The 15,409-nt window shown below is 49.0% G+C and overlaps 1 protein-coding gene across 1 annotated transcript; it reads left to right on the forward strand.

Annotated features, from left to right (window-relative positions):
• Positions 1-2,236: 2,236 nt before the first annotated feature.
• On the forward strand, positions 2,237-15,161 carry LOC119041298 (ubiquitin-like protein 7). Its single transcript, XM_053656878.1, is given in 12 exon segments — positions 2,237-2,305; positions 3,843-4,055; positions 5,068-5,187; positions 8,893-8,975; positions 9,753-9,837; positions 10,388-10,445; positions 11,142-11,275; positions 11,535-11,584; positions 11,829-11,903; positions 11,905-11,997; positions 12,516-12,638; positions 14,907-15,161. Coding segments are annotated over 11 exon segments (1,143 nt in total). The 5' UTR covers positions 2,237-2,305; positions 3,843-3,871; the 3' UTR covers positions 15,045-15,161.
• The last annotated feature ends 248 nt before the right edge of the window (positions 15,162-15,409 follow it).

Genomic DNA, 15,409 nt, shown 5'->3' on the forward strand with positions numbered 1-15,409 from the left:
CTGGAAGGTCCCATCAGCAGCTTTCAAGCTCACTGCCTTGTTTTCAGTTACCTATTCATTTCTCATTTCTCCTGTGACCACAGCTATGTGACTTTTAAAAAAAGATTTCATTTACTTATTTTTAGAGAGGGAAAGGGAGGAAGAAAGAAAGGGAGAAAAACATCAGTGAGAGAGACAAAAATCAATTGGTTGCCTTCATACATGCCCTGTCTGAAAACTGAACCCACAACCTAGGCATGTGCTATAACTGGGAATAAAACCAACGACCCTTTACTTCGTGGATGATGTCCAACCAAGTGAGCCGCTCTGGTCTAGGCTATGTGATTTTTAATAAATGTATTATTTTATACATTTCTTTGTAGCAGGAATATTTACAGATGATTTTCACTTGCTCCCTTGTTAGACTTAGATATCCACATATTAATTTTATAAACAGAAGTTATTTTTAAAATGCAAATGTGCACTTTTACAATTTGTTTTCCATAGTTACTGATTGGCCTGAAGATATAATGAATAACTGTCCACCACTGTCTTATAGATGGTTAATGAGAGTATCGATGTCTCCAGATGTGGACAGGCTGAAGGACAGGGCCCAGGCTCTTCATCTTGCCACTTCTCTGGTCACTCATCTTTGTCTTGTGTCCAGGCTTCTAACTTTCTCTAGAAACTCACCTTTAGTTCTCAGCACAACACCTACTTGGTAAATTGGTTCTCAAAAAATCCATTTGGTATTGGGTTATTCCTTCATTCATTTGCTCATTGAGTGACTTATCATTATAATGTTTCCAAAAATTGTAATGAGTCAGAATTTAGGTTTACCTCCTCTGCTGGGAGCAACACAACAGCCACATTTGACAGATACCTTCTACCTGAGTTATTCATTCAATACAAATTTATGTGTTAGGCTAAGGTCAGTTGTTGAAGATAAAGTGTAGTACAAGACAGTCATTGTCCTTTCCCCTATGGAGATTACAATGAAATCAATTAAAACAGGACATTCATGAGCACCTAGTACTTCAGATGCATTTTGAGGAAAACAAAAGAAGACACAGTCCCTGCTTTCTTCTGCAGGCAGTTAGGCACAATACCAAACAAAATTTAACAATAAGGCTGGATAGCTCGGATTTCTGAAAGGGAAAGTACATCTAAAGGTGAGTGTGATGTGAGAAGGTACTTTGAGGACAGTCATGAGGAACCTGGGCTAGAGCCTGAAGATGGAGACTGAGGTGGCCTCCAGTGTTAGGCCCTCCCAGGCCCTGCAGCTTGTGTGCTCTCCTCAGTCAAGCTAGCCTGCTCAGTGCTGCCCCAATCCCAGGGCGTACAACTGGGATGTCCCAATTATGCTTTTGCATTGGGGACAGAATCAGCCTTCAGCTGCTATGATCTACCGCATTATTTTCTTATATTCGCTTTTTTCTTTATTTGAATACAACTGGATCAGAAGTAGCCTTCGTCTTCAACATTTTAGCTAGTTCTAACTTCCGTTCAAACATAATCTAATTCTAACTGGGAAGCGAAAATATGCAGTTTCTCTGTAAGGGTCCTGTGGAAACTCCCCCCCCCCCCCCCCCCAAACTTATTCTGTGAATGACTATTCTATAAACCCCACCATTGCATACTAGGCATACCTGGAACTCAATTTAGTAACTCCCCTCAAGGAACCCACGTTCCGGGTCTGCCCCAAAGGTAGGTTCTCTGCAAAAAGTTGTGGCAAGGAAAACAGGCTGACTTCACCGAAAGCACCAGGTTTCATGGTGAGGACTGCAAAGAACCGTTGGGGGTCATCTGAAGAAGCAGCTAGGGAAAGGACCCTCACGGACGGAGGGTCGGAGGGGACGGAGACCGGGGTCGGCAACCTGGCCTAAGGTCCCGCAGCCCGCGTTTCCACTTGCCACGCTGCAACAACCGGGGCGCCCTACTGATTCTGCATGCTTCCCAGGACAGCGCGGGTGTCACAGGACTGTACACGCCACACTAGGGCGCTCTCTCGCGACTCGCGCCCTGGAACAGTGAGGAGTAGTACTCGGAAGCGAAAGCACCACGAAGTCTCCGCGCGGCGAATTTTAAAATACCCAGACGCGACGCCCTCCCCGTAACCGGAAGTGTGCACCGGAGCGACTAGCTAGCCCACTATTTATAAGGGGCGGGGCAGCAGCGGGAACTGCAACTTCCAGAATGCAGCACTGAACTTCCGGTTTCCGGCGAGGGGACCCGAGTGAGTGTTTACGCCGGCGGCTCTGCGGCCGGGTTCGTTCCGCGGGACGGGTGAGGGCGCTGGGCCAGGTCCGCGTGGGCTCGACTCGTGGTGAATAGTTAGCTGGTCCCATGGGAGCGGTGGGGTCGTTGCTAAAGAATGTCTTCCCCACTACTTAGCTATCTGTTGCCTTGTGCCGGCGACTTCATCTTTCTGGGTCTCGGTTGTCTGGTATGTAAAATGTGGATGATAATGTCTGCCTCAGTGAACGATTGTGAGGATTAAATGAACTATGGTATGTAAATAAACCTGTTCCCTTCTCTGTCATGAGGCTGGACATGGGAGATACCTTTAGGATGCCTTAGGGCCTGGTGAGCAGCCTGTCAACCTCACAACCTTTTGTCTTTCCTACTAGAGGACTCTTTGGAAGCAATAGTGATTATAATAAGGAATTTTCTTTCCTTACAGGATTCTTCAAACCTCAGAGTTTCTGATGCATTTTGAGGGCACGCATGTGTGCTAAGCAATAGGACCGTAAAAGCAAAAAATTCTGGTCTTTGCTTTCAAGAGCTTCCACGAATGGGTTAGGGGGAAGGTGAGATTGGAAGTAAATAGATATCTGTAACTCTGCCCTGAAGGAATGTGGAGAGAACAGAGGAGAGGGAGAGGGGACAGAGGAGGTGATATTTGGGTTGGTCTTGATAGGAGTTTGCTAAATTTTGCTGAGAGGACAAAGAGAAAAGGGATTACAAGCGGAGTTAGCAGATGAGCAGGGGTGTAAAGTGAGCCTCCTTTGTTTTGAATGGAGGCTCAGTGGGGGTGGAGTTACGTGCTGGGGAGGGTGGGACAGGGTACTCTGGGCAGGAAGGCTGGCAGAGGGAATAGATGTAAATGTGTTTGTAAGGCTGTGGAGTTTAGACTTATTCATAGAGGTGGTTTAGAGTCATCCAGGGAGTTCTAAGGCAGAGGGGTGAGTTAATCATATCTGTGTTTTTTATTTATTTTTTAAAAGATTTTATTTATTTTTAGAGAGAGGGGAAGGGGAGGGAGAAAGAGAGGGAGAGAAACATCGGTGTGCAAGAGATACATGGATCAGTTACCTCTGGAGTGCCCCCAACTGGGGACCCTGTCCACAACCCAGGCATGTGCCCTGACCTGGAATTGAACTGGCAACCCTTCAGTTCACAGGCTGGCACTCAATTCACTGAGCCACACCAGTCTGGGCTTGATCATATCTGTTTTTAAATGAGTTGGGTGGCAGCATGGATGTTTGATAGCAAGAGTCAGGGAACTTGTTATAAAGCTCTTGTAATAGTTCGAGCACGAGGTGTGAATCAAATGAGTGTACATAAATGAGAGGGTTGGATGATCTCATTTGAACCTCACAACATTGCTTTAGGTGGGCTGATGTTTTTATGTGTCCTTTAAAGATGGAGAAGCTGAGGCCTAGAGAGCTGAAGTTCCTTGCTGTCCATCATAGAATTAGTAGAGAGGACCCCAGATTCTAGTTCTGTCTTGATGCTGCACCCTGTGCTTTTCCTGCAGTGTCACACTGATTTATCTGTCATCCAACCTCTTGGTGGGGTGTGGATGGAGTAAGGTGGTGGTCTGTCCTTTAACCACTAACAAGGGCGCATTTCTTTTACAGGGAGAAAGAGAGAGCGTGAAAGAGAGAGGATGTCTCTCTCAGATTGGCACCTGGCGGTGAAACTGGCTGACCAGCCACTTGCCCCAAAGTCTATTCTTCGATTGCCAGAGACAGAGCTGGGGGAATATTCACTGGGGGCCTATAGTATTTCATTTCTGAAGCAGCTCATTGCTGGCAAACTGCAGGAGTCAGTTCCAGACCCTGAGCTGATTGGTGAGTCTCTGTGAACTAGAGATGGGCTACTGCTCTGATTTCTTTTTGGGGAGGATACTTCTGGAATTACAAGGGTAAATTAAGAAGCTGGGATTTGTTGCCTCATAATGTTAATACTCTAGGGAAGTGAGTGTTGGCTGAAAAGAAACAAATAAGAAAACTATCGGTTGCCATTTCAGTTGTGTATTTTTGTTGTTGTTGTTGTTCAAGTACAGTTGTCCCCATTTTCCCCCCACCACTCCCTGCCCCCCACTATCCCCACTCCCGGTCCTACCCCTCTTTGGTTTTGTCCAGGCATCCTTTGTACATGTTCCTGAAAACCCTTCCCCCTTTTGCCCCCATTATCCCCTCCCACCTCAGTTGTGTATTATTCAGAACTACTTTATCACAAAGTTCCTTAACAATGACATTATTGAATTCTTTCTGAAAGAGCAAGAATTTGGGGTGGAGCAGGGAAGGGGGAGCTGGTCAGGGGAAGCACTCCAGTATATGGCATTTTGAATTGGTCCTAAGGAATGATTAGAAGGATTTCGTTTGGTTGGTTGGTTAGTTAGGAGGAAGGCAGTAAATAAGGAAAGGAAGATGGCAAGGGCATTCTAAGTAGAAGAAGGAATTAAATATAACAAGTTATATTATTGTATAAAGGTATTTTATAATAGCTAAGGGATCCAACTGGCAAAAAGTGTGTTTTCAATCCTGAAAACACTGAGTTTGTCCTTTTTTGTTGTTGCATTTTCCCATTCATTTAATTGAATAGCCTTCACAATATTAAGCTCTGGAGCTTTCTTGTACATAGACCCTGTATTTTATGAGTTTGTACTTGCTAACAATTGTTATTCAAATATACTTATTAAATAGCACTACTTTATAAGCATATATCATTCTGTAGCTAGTTGTCTAATTGAAATAAGTTTCCTAGGGGACAGAAATCATCTAAATTGTTTTGAGGATATAAAGGATTGTTTTGAGGATATACTTGTCCAAAGTACAAATGGACAATTCTTTTTTTTAGACCTGATCTACTGTGGCCGGAAGCTAAAAGACGACCAGACTCTTGACTTCTATGGCATTCAACCTGGATCCACAGTTCATGTTCTGCGCAAGTCCTGGCCCGAGCCTGATCAGAAACCAGGTGAATGACAGTTGGCCCTTAGGCAGAGCTTCAGTAGCATCAGGGGAAGGGTGTGTGGGATTTTGAGGCACAGCCCTGGCTGGATGGAACAAAGGGATAATTTACTGAAATGGTAATAGAAGATAGATATCTTGATTACTTATTGGGTTAGACCACCTTGATAAAACAAAATACAGTTTTGACCTTCTCGTTGCCAGTATCACTATGGACGGGGATTTCCATCTCTGGTTTTTTGAGTTCATTATCCACTGTTTTAATGGGATGATATGTGTGTCTATTTAAGTTTCTTTAGGTTAACGGTTTTTTTCTCAGTGAACTTTGTATCTTTTTGTTACTGTTCTCATTAGAAAAAAAGCTGGGGACTCCCTTGGATTCCTTTAATGCAGCGATTTTCAAGAATTTTTAAAATGTGCAATACCAGACATTAGTCAGGGACACTGATCTCGTTCCCTTACATTGTCGAATAAAAAAATAGCAGCCAACACAACAATGGCCATCCTGTGTGAATGAGTCAAAATTATACCTTTTTTCTTGTCAGAACAATATATTATATTTTTGGCATGCTGAAGAATTTTAATAATTAGCTATGTGTGCCATGAGAGGAAAAGGGTTGAAAATCACTGCTCTGATATGTGGTTTGTTCTCTTGTTTTCAAATCTTTCGACAAACTGCCTCGGGCATTGATTTGCCCAGTCAGCTTTCTTTTCCTGCTGTAGTGGTAATTTATTTCTTTAAAACTTGGAAATATTCGAAGAGTATTAAAGTAGCTCTTGGGGAAAACATACAAAGCCTCTAATGTCTGTCCTTTGGATTTATTCCAAGGTAAAAGGTGCTACTTGTAATTTATAATTTAAATTTTGCATCTGTGTTTTAAAAGCCTCCCCCAGGATAAAGTTAAACTGTATAAAAAAATTAGCTTTGTTAAACTGGCAGTTTGACATTTTTGTAGTGTTCATGATTGCTGTGACTGCTTATCAGCTTGAAATATACTCTCTTTTAAAATCTAAACATAAAGGAGAAAGACCTTTTGTACTCTGCTGGGACGTGAGAAATAAAAAGGCAGTCTCCAACATCTAGAGGTTGGCCTGACCCTCCTCAGTCAGGCCTTGGAGTGGGAACCATTTCACAGATCACCGACGCCTACAAGGCCACTCAGAGACTGAGCTGGATCAAGACAAAAACAAGTGCCCTCTCATTTGTGAACTGATGCGGACTCTGGCCAGCAGTGTCTGCGGTATTGTGGATGACACAAGACAAATTCACACGGACTGCAGAAGTCCTGTGGAGAAAAAGGGATGGCACGGCCACTCTCTCAAGGGGACAGTGCCTCGACCCTTACCTCAACCCTCGCCTTGGTAGGCTTTTACTGGCTTTCTAATAGCATACATCAAAGAAGATTCCTGTTCATTATGCTCAAGTTTGCTTTAGGTAATTATTTTTTACAAATAGCAAAGGAGAGGATGTTACTGATTACTTCCTACAGATTAACAAGGAAAAAATGCTGCGAATGCAAAAGAACGATAAGAGTAATTGGTCTGGTTGCACTTCAGTCCTTGGGAGAATTAGCGCAGACTTCAGGAAGTTACTTTAAAGATACGCAGTAAGCATTTTCTGCTTCAACTCAGGGTAAGGGAGTTTTAGCAAGAGCAAGCTCAAAGTAGCCTAGGGTATAATGCAAGCCTGGTTTCCCATGGGAAAGTTGATCCGTGGGTTTGGCATCCAATGTGCTGCCCTGTGCCTGTGGGCATTACAATAGGGCTGGGCCACAGTTACCATTCCGTAAGAATAGGTTCCCTGTAGTGAACGGAGACAAAAATCTGAACAATGTCCAAACCACAAAAATCGCCAAATAACCCTCTATTATGAGTGTTTTCCATTACACTTTCATTCTTGCACTGGTTTTCCTTTAGGTAAGAATTATTAAGATACCCAATCATAAATGTACCCCAACTTCCTGACAGCATCCAGTCCAAAGCAAGACCACATCTACTTAAAGTTCCCCCCAAATCACCCAGCCAAAACCCAATCCTATAGTAAGTCCTTTCTAAAATGCTCTTATTGAGATGCCCTGCGGAATTCAGCATGGTATTTGGTAATTGGTTGGTTTTTGTTTGATCTAGTCTTGTTTCTCCTGCTGTCCTAAGAGTTCCTTAATGTCAGGGACTGTTATTTGTTACATACTTGTGCCTTGCCCCAAAACAGGCATGGAGTAAACGCTTAGTATGAGTTTGCTGAGTGAATGAATTAGGTAATTTGCTGAAGGTGAATACTTTCCAGGAGAGATACTCCTCACAATTAGCAGTGTAGGTGAGGATGCGGTTCCACCTGGAGCCACAGGGGGGCATGTGCCTCGGGGCAGGACACAGCCTGCACCATGGGTGGCAAGTAGCTGTCCTGGGTGAGGCAACCACACTTTTAAAAGTGTGACCTAGGGTGAACTTCTTCCCTGCTCCCCGTTCTTTAACCCACATTTCTTCACGGCTGAAACGGGCTGATATCCTAGGTAGGAGAGCAACTAAGTAAAACTAAGACAACTGCTAAACTTTCATATATATCAAAACTCCCAAAAATCAAAAGTCAAAAAGGAACTTTGAGTCCTAGTGAGACACTTGATATCGAGCGTCTGATGAAAGTTTAAGAGCCCTAGAACAGTGTGTTTTCTTGGTTCCTCTTATATTTTATTAATTAAAAATAATATTAAAAATAATTCCGTATGTCTGTGGGTCTCAGTAGAGCCCTGTGTTCCCCCAAAGAGGCTGTCTCAGCTCCGTAGTGTCAGTTTCCATCTAGTGATAGTGGTACGACCTCTCCTGGTAGTGGCCTCACAGAATGAATATGATCACAGCCAGAGGGTCCACATGTGGGGTCTCCACTGGGCCTCAGTCTCGGAATTTGGCTGAACTGCCTGCCCCTGCCCCTCACCTGGATTCCCTCCCTGGGTAATGCACTCCTGTCTCTGTAGGAGAGCTGATAAGCGAAGCTGATACAGCTGTAAACTTCCCCATATCTATGACTGTGAAATGATAATTGTATGGAGACTAGAAAGGACTCTTGGGACCAGACAAACCTTTGTTATTGGCTTGTAATGAGAGCTGTTATTTCGGAAACTTTAGAAAGAAAGTTTCTGAAAGAAAATATCGCAGAGGAAACAATTACCCTGGATCCTGTCACCCTACTAAGTACTGTTCTTTCCTTCATCCCCCCCACCCTGCCTTGGACCACATGCACACTGACACATTTTATATGGTTTAATTAGAGAATGCACATATAACTTCGTGTTCTTTTTCTCTTAACATGTTGTGCCAATGTACCTCCATATTGTTCGGATGGCTTGTAGCACATAGTACTTTAAATCACTGTAAAAATCTACTGACTTGGTTATACCTCCCTCTTTTTCAAACGTGAGAAGTCTAGAATTACTGCAGTGGGGTTTTGATCAGAGTAGCGTCTTTCATGTGATAAGATTCCTCGCTGCTGGAACTTGGCTTTGATGATCTTTGATAGCCTGGAGATGCTTAAAAGAGTGCGGTTTTCATTTCTGTGTTATAAGCGTGTTTTTCTGAATGGGCACGCAATTCTCAGTGGGGTGAAGAGGGAGCGGACCTGCAGACCAGGCTGCACCTGGCCACATGATGAAATGATGTTCTGTGTCTGCAGCACAGGCAGGGCCTGGGCTGCGGGGTAACTGTTGTGTCTTGTCCACAGAACCAGTGGACAAAGTGGCTGCCCTGCGGGAGTTCCGAGTGCTGCACACTGCCTTACACAGCAGCTCCTCCTACAGGGAGGCGGTAAGTGTGTGCTGTGCAGCCCCCTGGCTGAGACTTGCCAGACCTGCAGGAGAGTGTGACTGCTGGAGAGTGGTGTAGACTGGGAGCTGGGAGCCCGTTACCATGGCTACCAAGAGTTCCTTGGGGAGGTTTTGCCATGTCTGTGGGTCTCAGTAGAGCCCTGTGTTCCCCCAAAGAGGCTGTCTCAGGTCCGTAGTGTGGGTTTCCATCTGGTGATAGTGGTACGACCTCTCCTGGTAGCGGCCTCACAGAATGAATATGATCACAGCCAGAGGGTCCACATGTGGGGTCTCCACTGGGCCTCAGTCTTGGAATTTGGCTGAACTGCCTGCCCCTGCCCCTCACCTGGATTCCCTCCCTGGGAAATGCACTCCTGTCTCTGTAGGAGAGCTGATAAGCGAAGCTGATACAGCTGTAAACTTCCCCATATCTATGACTGTGAAATGATCATTGTATGGAGACTAGAAAGGACTCTTGGGACCAGACAAACCTTTGTTATCGGCTTGTAATGAGAGCTGTTATTTCGGGAAGTTTAGAAGTATAGGTGGGAGAAGGACTAGAGATTGAAGGTTCACTGTGATATTGCCTTTAAAAAAAATAGTTTGTTTCCCCTCCACTCAGCCACGATCTCAGAGAAGAAAGAGGTTCATCTGATTCCTGGGGCTGTTGTTTCGTTGTGGTGGTGGATGTGCAGGCACTTAGAGGGAGCAAGTATCTAAGCAGAGTGAGGGGACCTGCTGAGTGGATTGAGCTCAGCCCTCCCTGTTTGTCCTGCAGGTCTTTAAGATGCTGAGCAATAAAGAGTCTCTGGATCAGATCATCGTGGCCACCCCAGGCCTGAGCAGTGACCCCATTGCTCTCGGTAAGTACAGAGCTGAACTTGAGGAAGTGGCAGTCGTTGGAGGAACAGAAACCAGAGGAGGGCAGTCGCAACCCGAAGGGACCCTGACCATGTTCTGAAGAACCACTGGTCTTGTGGCGGGGAGGGGAGAACCCGGACGCATTCCGCCTACCCAGCCCTCTAAGGGCTGTCGGCCCCACAGCCTCACTAACATCATAAATGGAACTGTGAGGATGTCAGACGAGGGCAGCGGTTAGCCCAAACCACAGCTACCAGGGAAGACTTCGTGCACAGCGTCATGGGTCAGGGAAGAAGCCAGAGATAATGGGGAAAGAGGAGGCTGGCGTGTTGGCAGCCAGTACGCGACTGAACAGCAGGGTGAGGTGGCGAGCAGGGGACAAGATGCAGAGCACTCTGTGGTGCTGCTCGTGCTTTGTTTCTCCTGCTTCTTACGTGGGGTGCTTTGTGGTCCTGTGCCCCTGCTGAGCCCGTTGCTCTGAGGCCTAACACCTCTTCCCCCTCCTGGATCTGGCAGGGTTTCAGTGTCTGAGGTGAGTCCTATTCTCCTTAGGGGTTCTCCAGGACAAGGACCTTTTCTCTGTCTTTGCTGACCCCAACATGCTGGATACGTAAGTACACCCATCTTGTTAAAGAGCACCCCATCTCTCCTCATCCAGTCTGGCCAGAGCCTGATTGTTGCCCCGCATTCGGCTCTCGGAGCCCAGGCCCTGACTACCCCCGAGGCTGCCTTCTAAGTGTGTCAGGAGGTGAGAAAGAGCAGGTGCTATGAGGGAACGCCAAGCCCAAGGGCAGGAACACGTGTTGCTGTGGAGGTGAAGCAGGGTCTGAGGGAGGCGGCCTCGTGGGCTGGGCTCAGCGTAGCTGTCATTCAGTAGCTCTGAAGGATCCTTGGAAGGATGTGAAGCCAGGGAAGGAAGCAGGAGTGTAGGTCCCTGTTGTTTTGGAGCTGGATGGGACAGCAGAGGTTCTGTCTCTTACTTTGCAAGTGAAGAAAAAAGCTCCTCCACCTGCCCCCAATGGAAGGTGGGGGACCTGGGAAGCAGTGGTAGATCCCTGAGCGCCCGGGCCCTCTTGTCCTGTTGTGCCGAGGGGAGGTGAAGCACTTACAGTGGATGCCGAGGCCTTGGCACTGTTGCCAGGGGCAGAGCAGAGGGGGTGGAGCCTACTGGAAGGAGGTGCTGAGACTGAGGGATTTAAGGGCAGGCACAGGGGCTTGACATTTCTAGGGCCACCCAGACTTTTGTCATGGCAGGGGTAGTTTTCTTTCTTACTCCCCCTTGGCTTTCTTGCTGGCCCTGTTCCAGGTTGGTACCTGCTCACCCGGCCCTAGTCAATGCCATTGTCCTGGTTTTGCACTCGGTGGCAGGCAGCACACCACTCCCGGGGGCTGACTCCTCCTCCCGGAGCACGCCCTCCAGCTCGTACAGGGACATGCCAGGTGAGTCCCGGGAGAGTGTCGTGTGGGCCCCTCAGGGGCCGGCAGTGGCCCAGGAAAATGCTTTAGTCAGCAGCTATGTATAGCGCTGGCAGAGGGTGTTCCTCGGGAACTCTCGGTTTGAGTCAGGGAGTGCATCTGTCCTGTAATTTTCCAAGAGGAGAGATGGCAGTATGAATTTGGAGAGTATCTGAGCTGAGATTCTGGAGCTACGCCTGTGCCTTCCTGTTCTCCCTCCTGAAATCTGTTCTGCCTCCTCCAGGTGGCTTCCTCTTTGAAGGGCTCTCTGATGATGAGGATGACTTTCACCCAGTAAGTGGCCTGGCTGCCTGCCCTCTGGGGAATGTGGTCCCAGGAAGAGCTGCATCCCGGGGACGTGCAGCCCAAGCTGTGAGGTGGTCATAGGCCCTTTGGTGGCCAAGTCTCTGTCACACCATTGCTCTCTGACCCTGGCAGCTTGGGGGGTCTCCCCGAGAACTGTACGTGGAACGGGGGTGGTGTCATCGGGGAGTGTCACAGGGCCACTTTCCTGATCCTGGGTGTCTCCCTTCTCCAGAGGGCCAGGTCCACGCCCTCTAGCAGCACCCCCAGCTCCCGCCCAGCCTCCCTGGGGTACAGTGGAGCTGCTGGACCCCCGGCCCATCACCCAGAGTGAGCTGGCCACTGCCCTGGCCCTGGCCAGCACTCCAGAGAGCAGCTCGCACACGCCAACTCCTGGCACCCAGGTATGGAGAGGGGAGGGTCTGGGCCCCCAGGGGAGAAGCTGCCCAGCGGTGGGATGGGTTTGCCCTTGCTGACCCTGGCGTCTGCCTGAGTCCTCCCGGGTTTCTCACTGTGAGACCTTCCTCTCCCTTGCCCTTAGGGCTCAAAAGTCCAAGGCACAGCACAGTCCCGATTGATTCCTCCTGCTGAGTAGTTCAGGAGAAACCTTCCCTCACATTAAGTGTGCTTCCCCATCCCTGGCAGGGCCCAGCCTTCAGTGGCTTAGGGATTTCTAGTGATAGTCTCTCCAGCTTCCAGTGCTAGGGTCCTAGGCTAGGTCCAGGGCTGGATTCCATTTCCCCAAAGTGGAAGAGAATGGAGCCTTCAGGTCCCTCTGTGTGGCTGTCCCATGCAGGCCCCTGTAGGGAGGCGGTATTTGGGCAGGCCAGGGGCACCGCGGGCTGAGGTGGCAGCAGTGGGTGTGTGCTGGGAGAGGGAGACGGCTCTGAGGGTGGCCCTCACCACGGGTTTGTCTCGCCAGGGCCATTCCTCTGGGACCTCACCCATGTCCTCTGGGGTCCAGTCAGGGACGCCCATCACCAATGACCTCTTCAGCCAAGCCCTACAGCATGCCCTGCAGGCCTCTGGGCAGCCCAGCCTTCAGGTCAGTCTTCCCCACGCCTGCTGCCCCTGCACCTTTCCTGGTTACTCTGGGTCCCGAGCTTTGCTCTCTGGAGGGCCTTCCCACTTGGCATGCTTCACTCCAGGGACAGCAGGAGCAGGGCAGTGTAACAGGAGGAAGCTCTCTGTGAGGAACCTTGTCCCTGTGACTTCCACTCCTGCACCCAGTGACGGTGGCCCGCCTCCACTGACCACCTGGCCTGGATACTTGTGGCAGTTTGGGTCCATTCATTCATCCCATGGGTGCTGTGTGAGCACCGAGCGTGTAAATACTGAGCTTGGGGCCTGGGCCAGGCTCCTGGGCTAGAGATGAGTCGTCTTCATTCCTGCCAGAGGGCCATCAGGCAGTTGGTTACTGAACTTGGGGAGCAACAGGGCTAGAAGTCCAGGCCAGGATTGAGGTGAGAGTGTAGGTCCGGCAAAACTTCTAAAGAAGGGGTGGCTAAGCTGATTGTCAAAGAATGAGTTAGAGGTCAGCCAGGCAGGGAAGGGTTGTTTGGGGTGGAGGGATGGTGTCCAGGCATGTGTGGAGGGACATGTGACATGCCGAGAGGCTCGAGGCTCAAGGCGGTGTCCTCGTGGAGAAGGTCCTGAGATGTGGAGCCAGAGAGAAAGCGAGCAGGTGCCTGCCTGCATGTGAGGAGCAGAGGGCCCGGGCAGGATGGTCACTAGGGAGCGGTGCAGGGTTAAGCAGGAAGGACACCAGCTGCTCTGCCTCGCGCACGCTCACCTTAGGGGCCAAGCAGAAGGCCCCCGGGACCGGGTCTCACTGCCTGTGTCCACGCACAGCCGGCTGCCTCCCCGTTACCTTTGCTGCTCACAGGCAGCAGGGGGCTGTGGGTCATTTCTGGCACCTGCCAGGGTCAGTGAGCGAGGAAGTAGTAGAGACCGGGTTTGAGCCTGTGGGGCTTTGTCTACCCCAGGTGGCCCGAGTGGACAGTGAGGGGTTGGGAGCGGGACCTTGGGCAGCTTGTGTTTTTGGTTTCTTCATCGCAGCTTGACACCCGCTCACCTTGGTCTCCAGCTCAGGAGCTCTTGGTGGTTCCCCCAGGCCTGTAAATGGAGCCAGAGTTGTTTTGCGGTTTTCTCAAAAGGCCTCCTCCCCTGCCCCTCCTGCCTGCCCCTCCCGCCTGCAGGAATTTACGTTCCTCCCCCACTGCCCTCTCCTTTCCACTGGGCGAGCACAGCATTTTCCCTGAGTTGTGCACTTACCTACTTCATGAGATAGAGAGATTGAGGAAGCTTTGAAAGTACTGAAAGAAAATATGGCTTAATTGCTTTAAACCCTTACAGTTGAGAGGGCTTTTCATAACTGAAAGTGAAAATGCAGGAGCCATTGTATAAAGAGTCATATATTTGGAGCTTGTAAAAGTGACGATTTGTGCATAGCGATGGAAAACAAATAAGAAACCAACACCAGGCAAAGTCTGAGCGCTAACCGCAAAAACGACTTAGTAAAAGGGGGGAGGCCGTGGACTGGCTACCCACGAACGTGCAGCACAGACGGCCGCACCAGGCGCTTCCTCAGGGTCCTAGCTCTCAGAATCTGTCCTGGAGACGTGGGCGTGAGGAGAGTGACACTGGTGCTGGGCCGGTCACTGCAGCACTGTTCCAGTGGCGAAGGGTCACGGTGCCCTTCGGGACGTCCGCGGTGTTAAAGCATGTTATGGTTATTAAAACGTTCTTTAAGTCCCGGCATAGAGAGATGTGCAGGACACACTGGGAGCGTTAAAAAGCAGAAGAGGGAAAAACAAACAAAAAGCAGAGGAGGGGTAAACATACGAAGAGGAATATGAGGAAAGCGTAAGTGTAGGAATATGTGCTTGTGTTCTCAGAACAGAACTGGTCGTCCAGGACAGGGCTGAGGGACACGCTAAGAAACAAAACAATGAGAAATTTTATCCTCCTCACCCTTTTTGCATATGTGTGTGTCTGTGTGTGTGCATGTCTGTTTATATGTATAGTAGGAAAAAGAAAGTAATCTTTTGAACTTTAGACATTGGGTAACTTGTGCTTTTTTCTTTGATCCTTATGTTAGAATTTCTTTTTTTTTTAAAATTGTATAAACTTTTCATTTGTCCTTAAACCCTGAGTCTCTCTTACAGTCTCACTGGAAATCCTGTGTTGTGTGGAACTTCAAGTCAGAGTTTGCAGAAGGAGCCCACCCTTTCCCCGCCCCTCACAGCATAGACCTGATGGGTCTCCATGGGATGGCACCTAACAGCTTTTCTCTGGTCCTGTCTTTCTGCAGAGCCAGTGGCAGCCTCAGCTGCAGCAGCTGCGAGACATGGGCATTCACGATGATGAGCTGAGCCTGCGGGCCCTTCAGGCCACTGGCGGGGACATCCAAGCAGCTCTGGAGCTCATCTTTGCTGGAGGAGCTCCATGACCCGCCCCCCCTGCTCCTCCTGAACCCCCAGCAAACTGCCAAGGTGGCTGCCCATGGGAGGCACTCCTGGAGGTGCCCCATGTCTCCTTTCCCCAATACACCTGATGGTTGACCTTGGCTTTGTCCAGTGCTTGGCCTTTCTGGTTGATCCTCGCTGGTGGTGGCAGGGGCCAAGCATGGTGTGTGGGTCTTGGTGCTCTGATACCAGGGAGCACGGCTGGCCCTGCTGCCGGGCCCTGGCTGGAGTTTTAGTCTCATGTCCTGGCATGCTATATGATGCCCACATTCTCTTCTAGGAGAAGTTTCCAGTGCTAGTCCCCAGACCCTTTGGTGCCCTGGCATATGCCTTCCTCAGGATGTGCCTA

This window comes from Artibeus jamaicensis, unplaced genomic scaffold, assembly GCF_021234435.1.
Source record: "Artibeus jamaicensis isolate MK-2021 breed Jamaican fruit bat unplaced genomic scaffold, CSHL_Jam_final scaffold_286, whole genome shotgun sequence".
Lineage (NCBI taxonomy): Eukaryota > Metazoa > Chordata > Mammalia > Chiroptera > Phyllostomidae > Artibeus > Artibeus jamaicensis.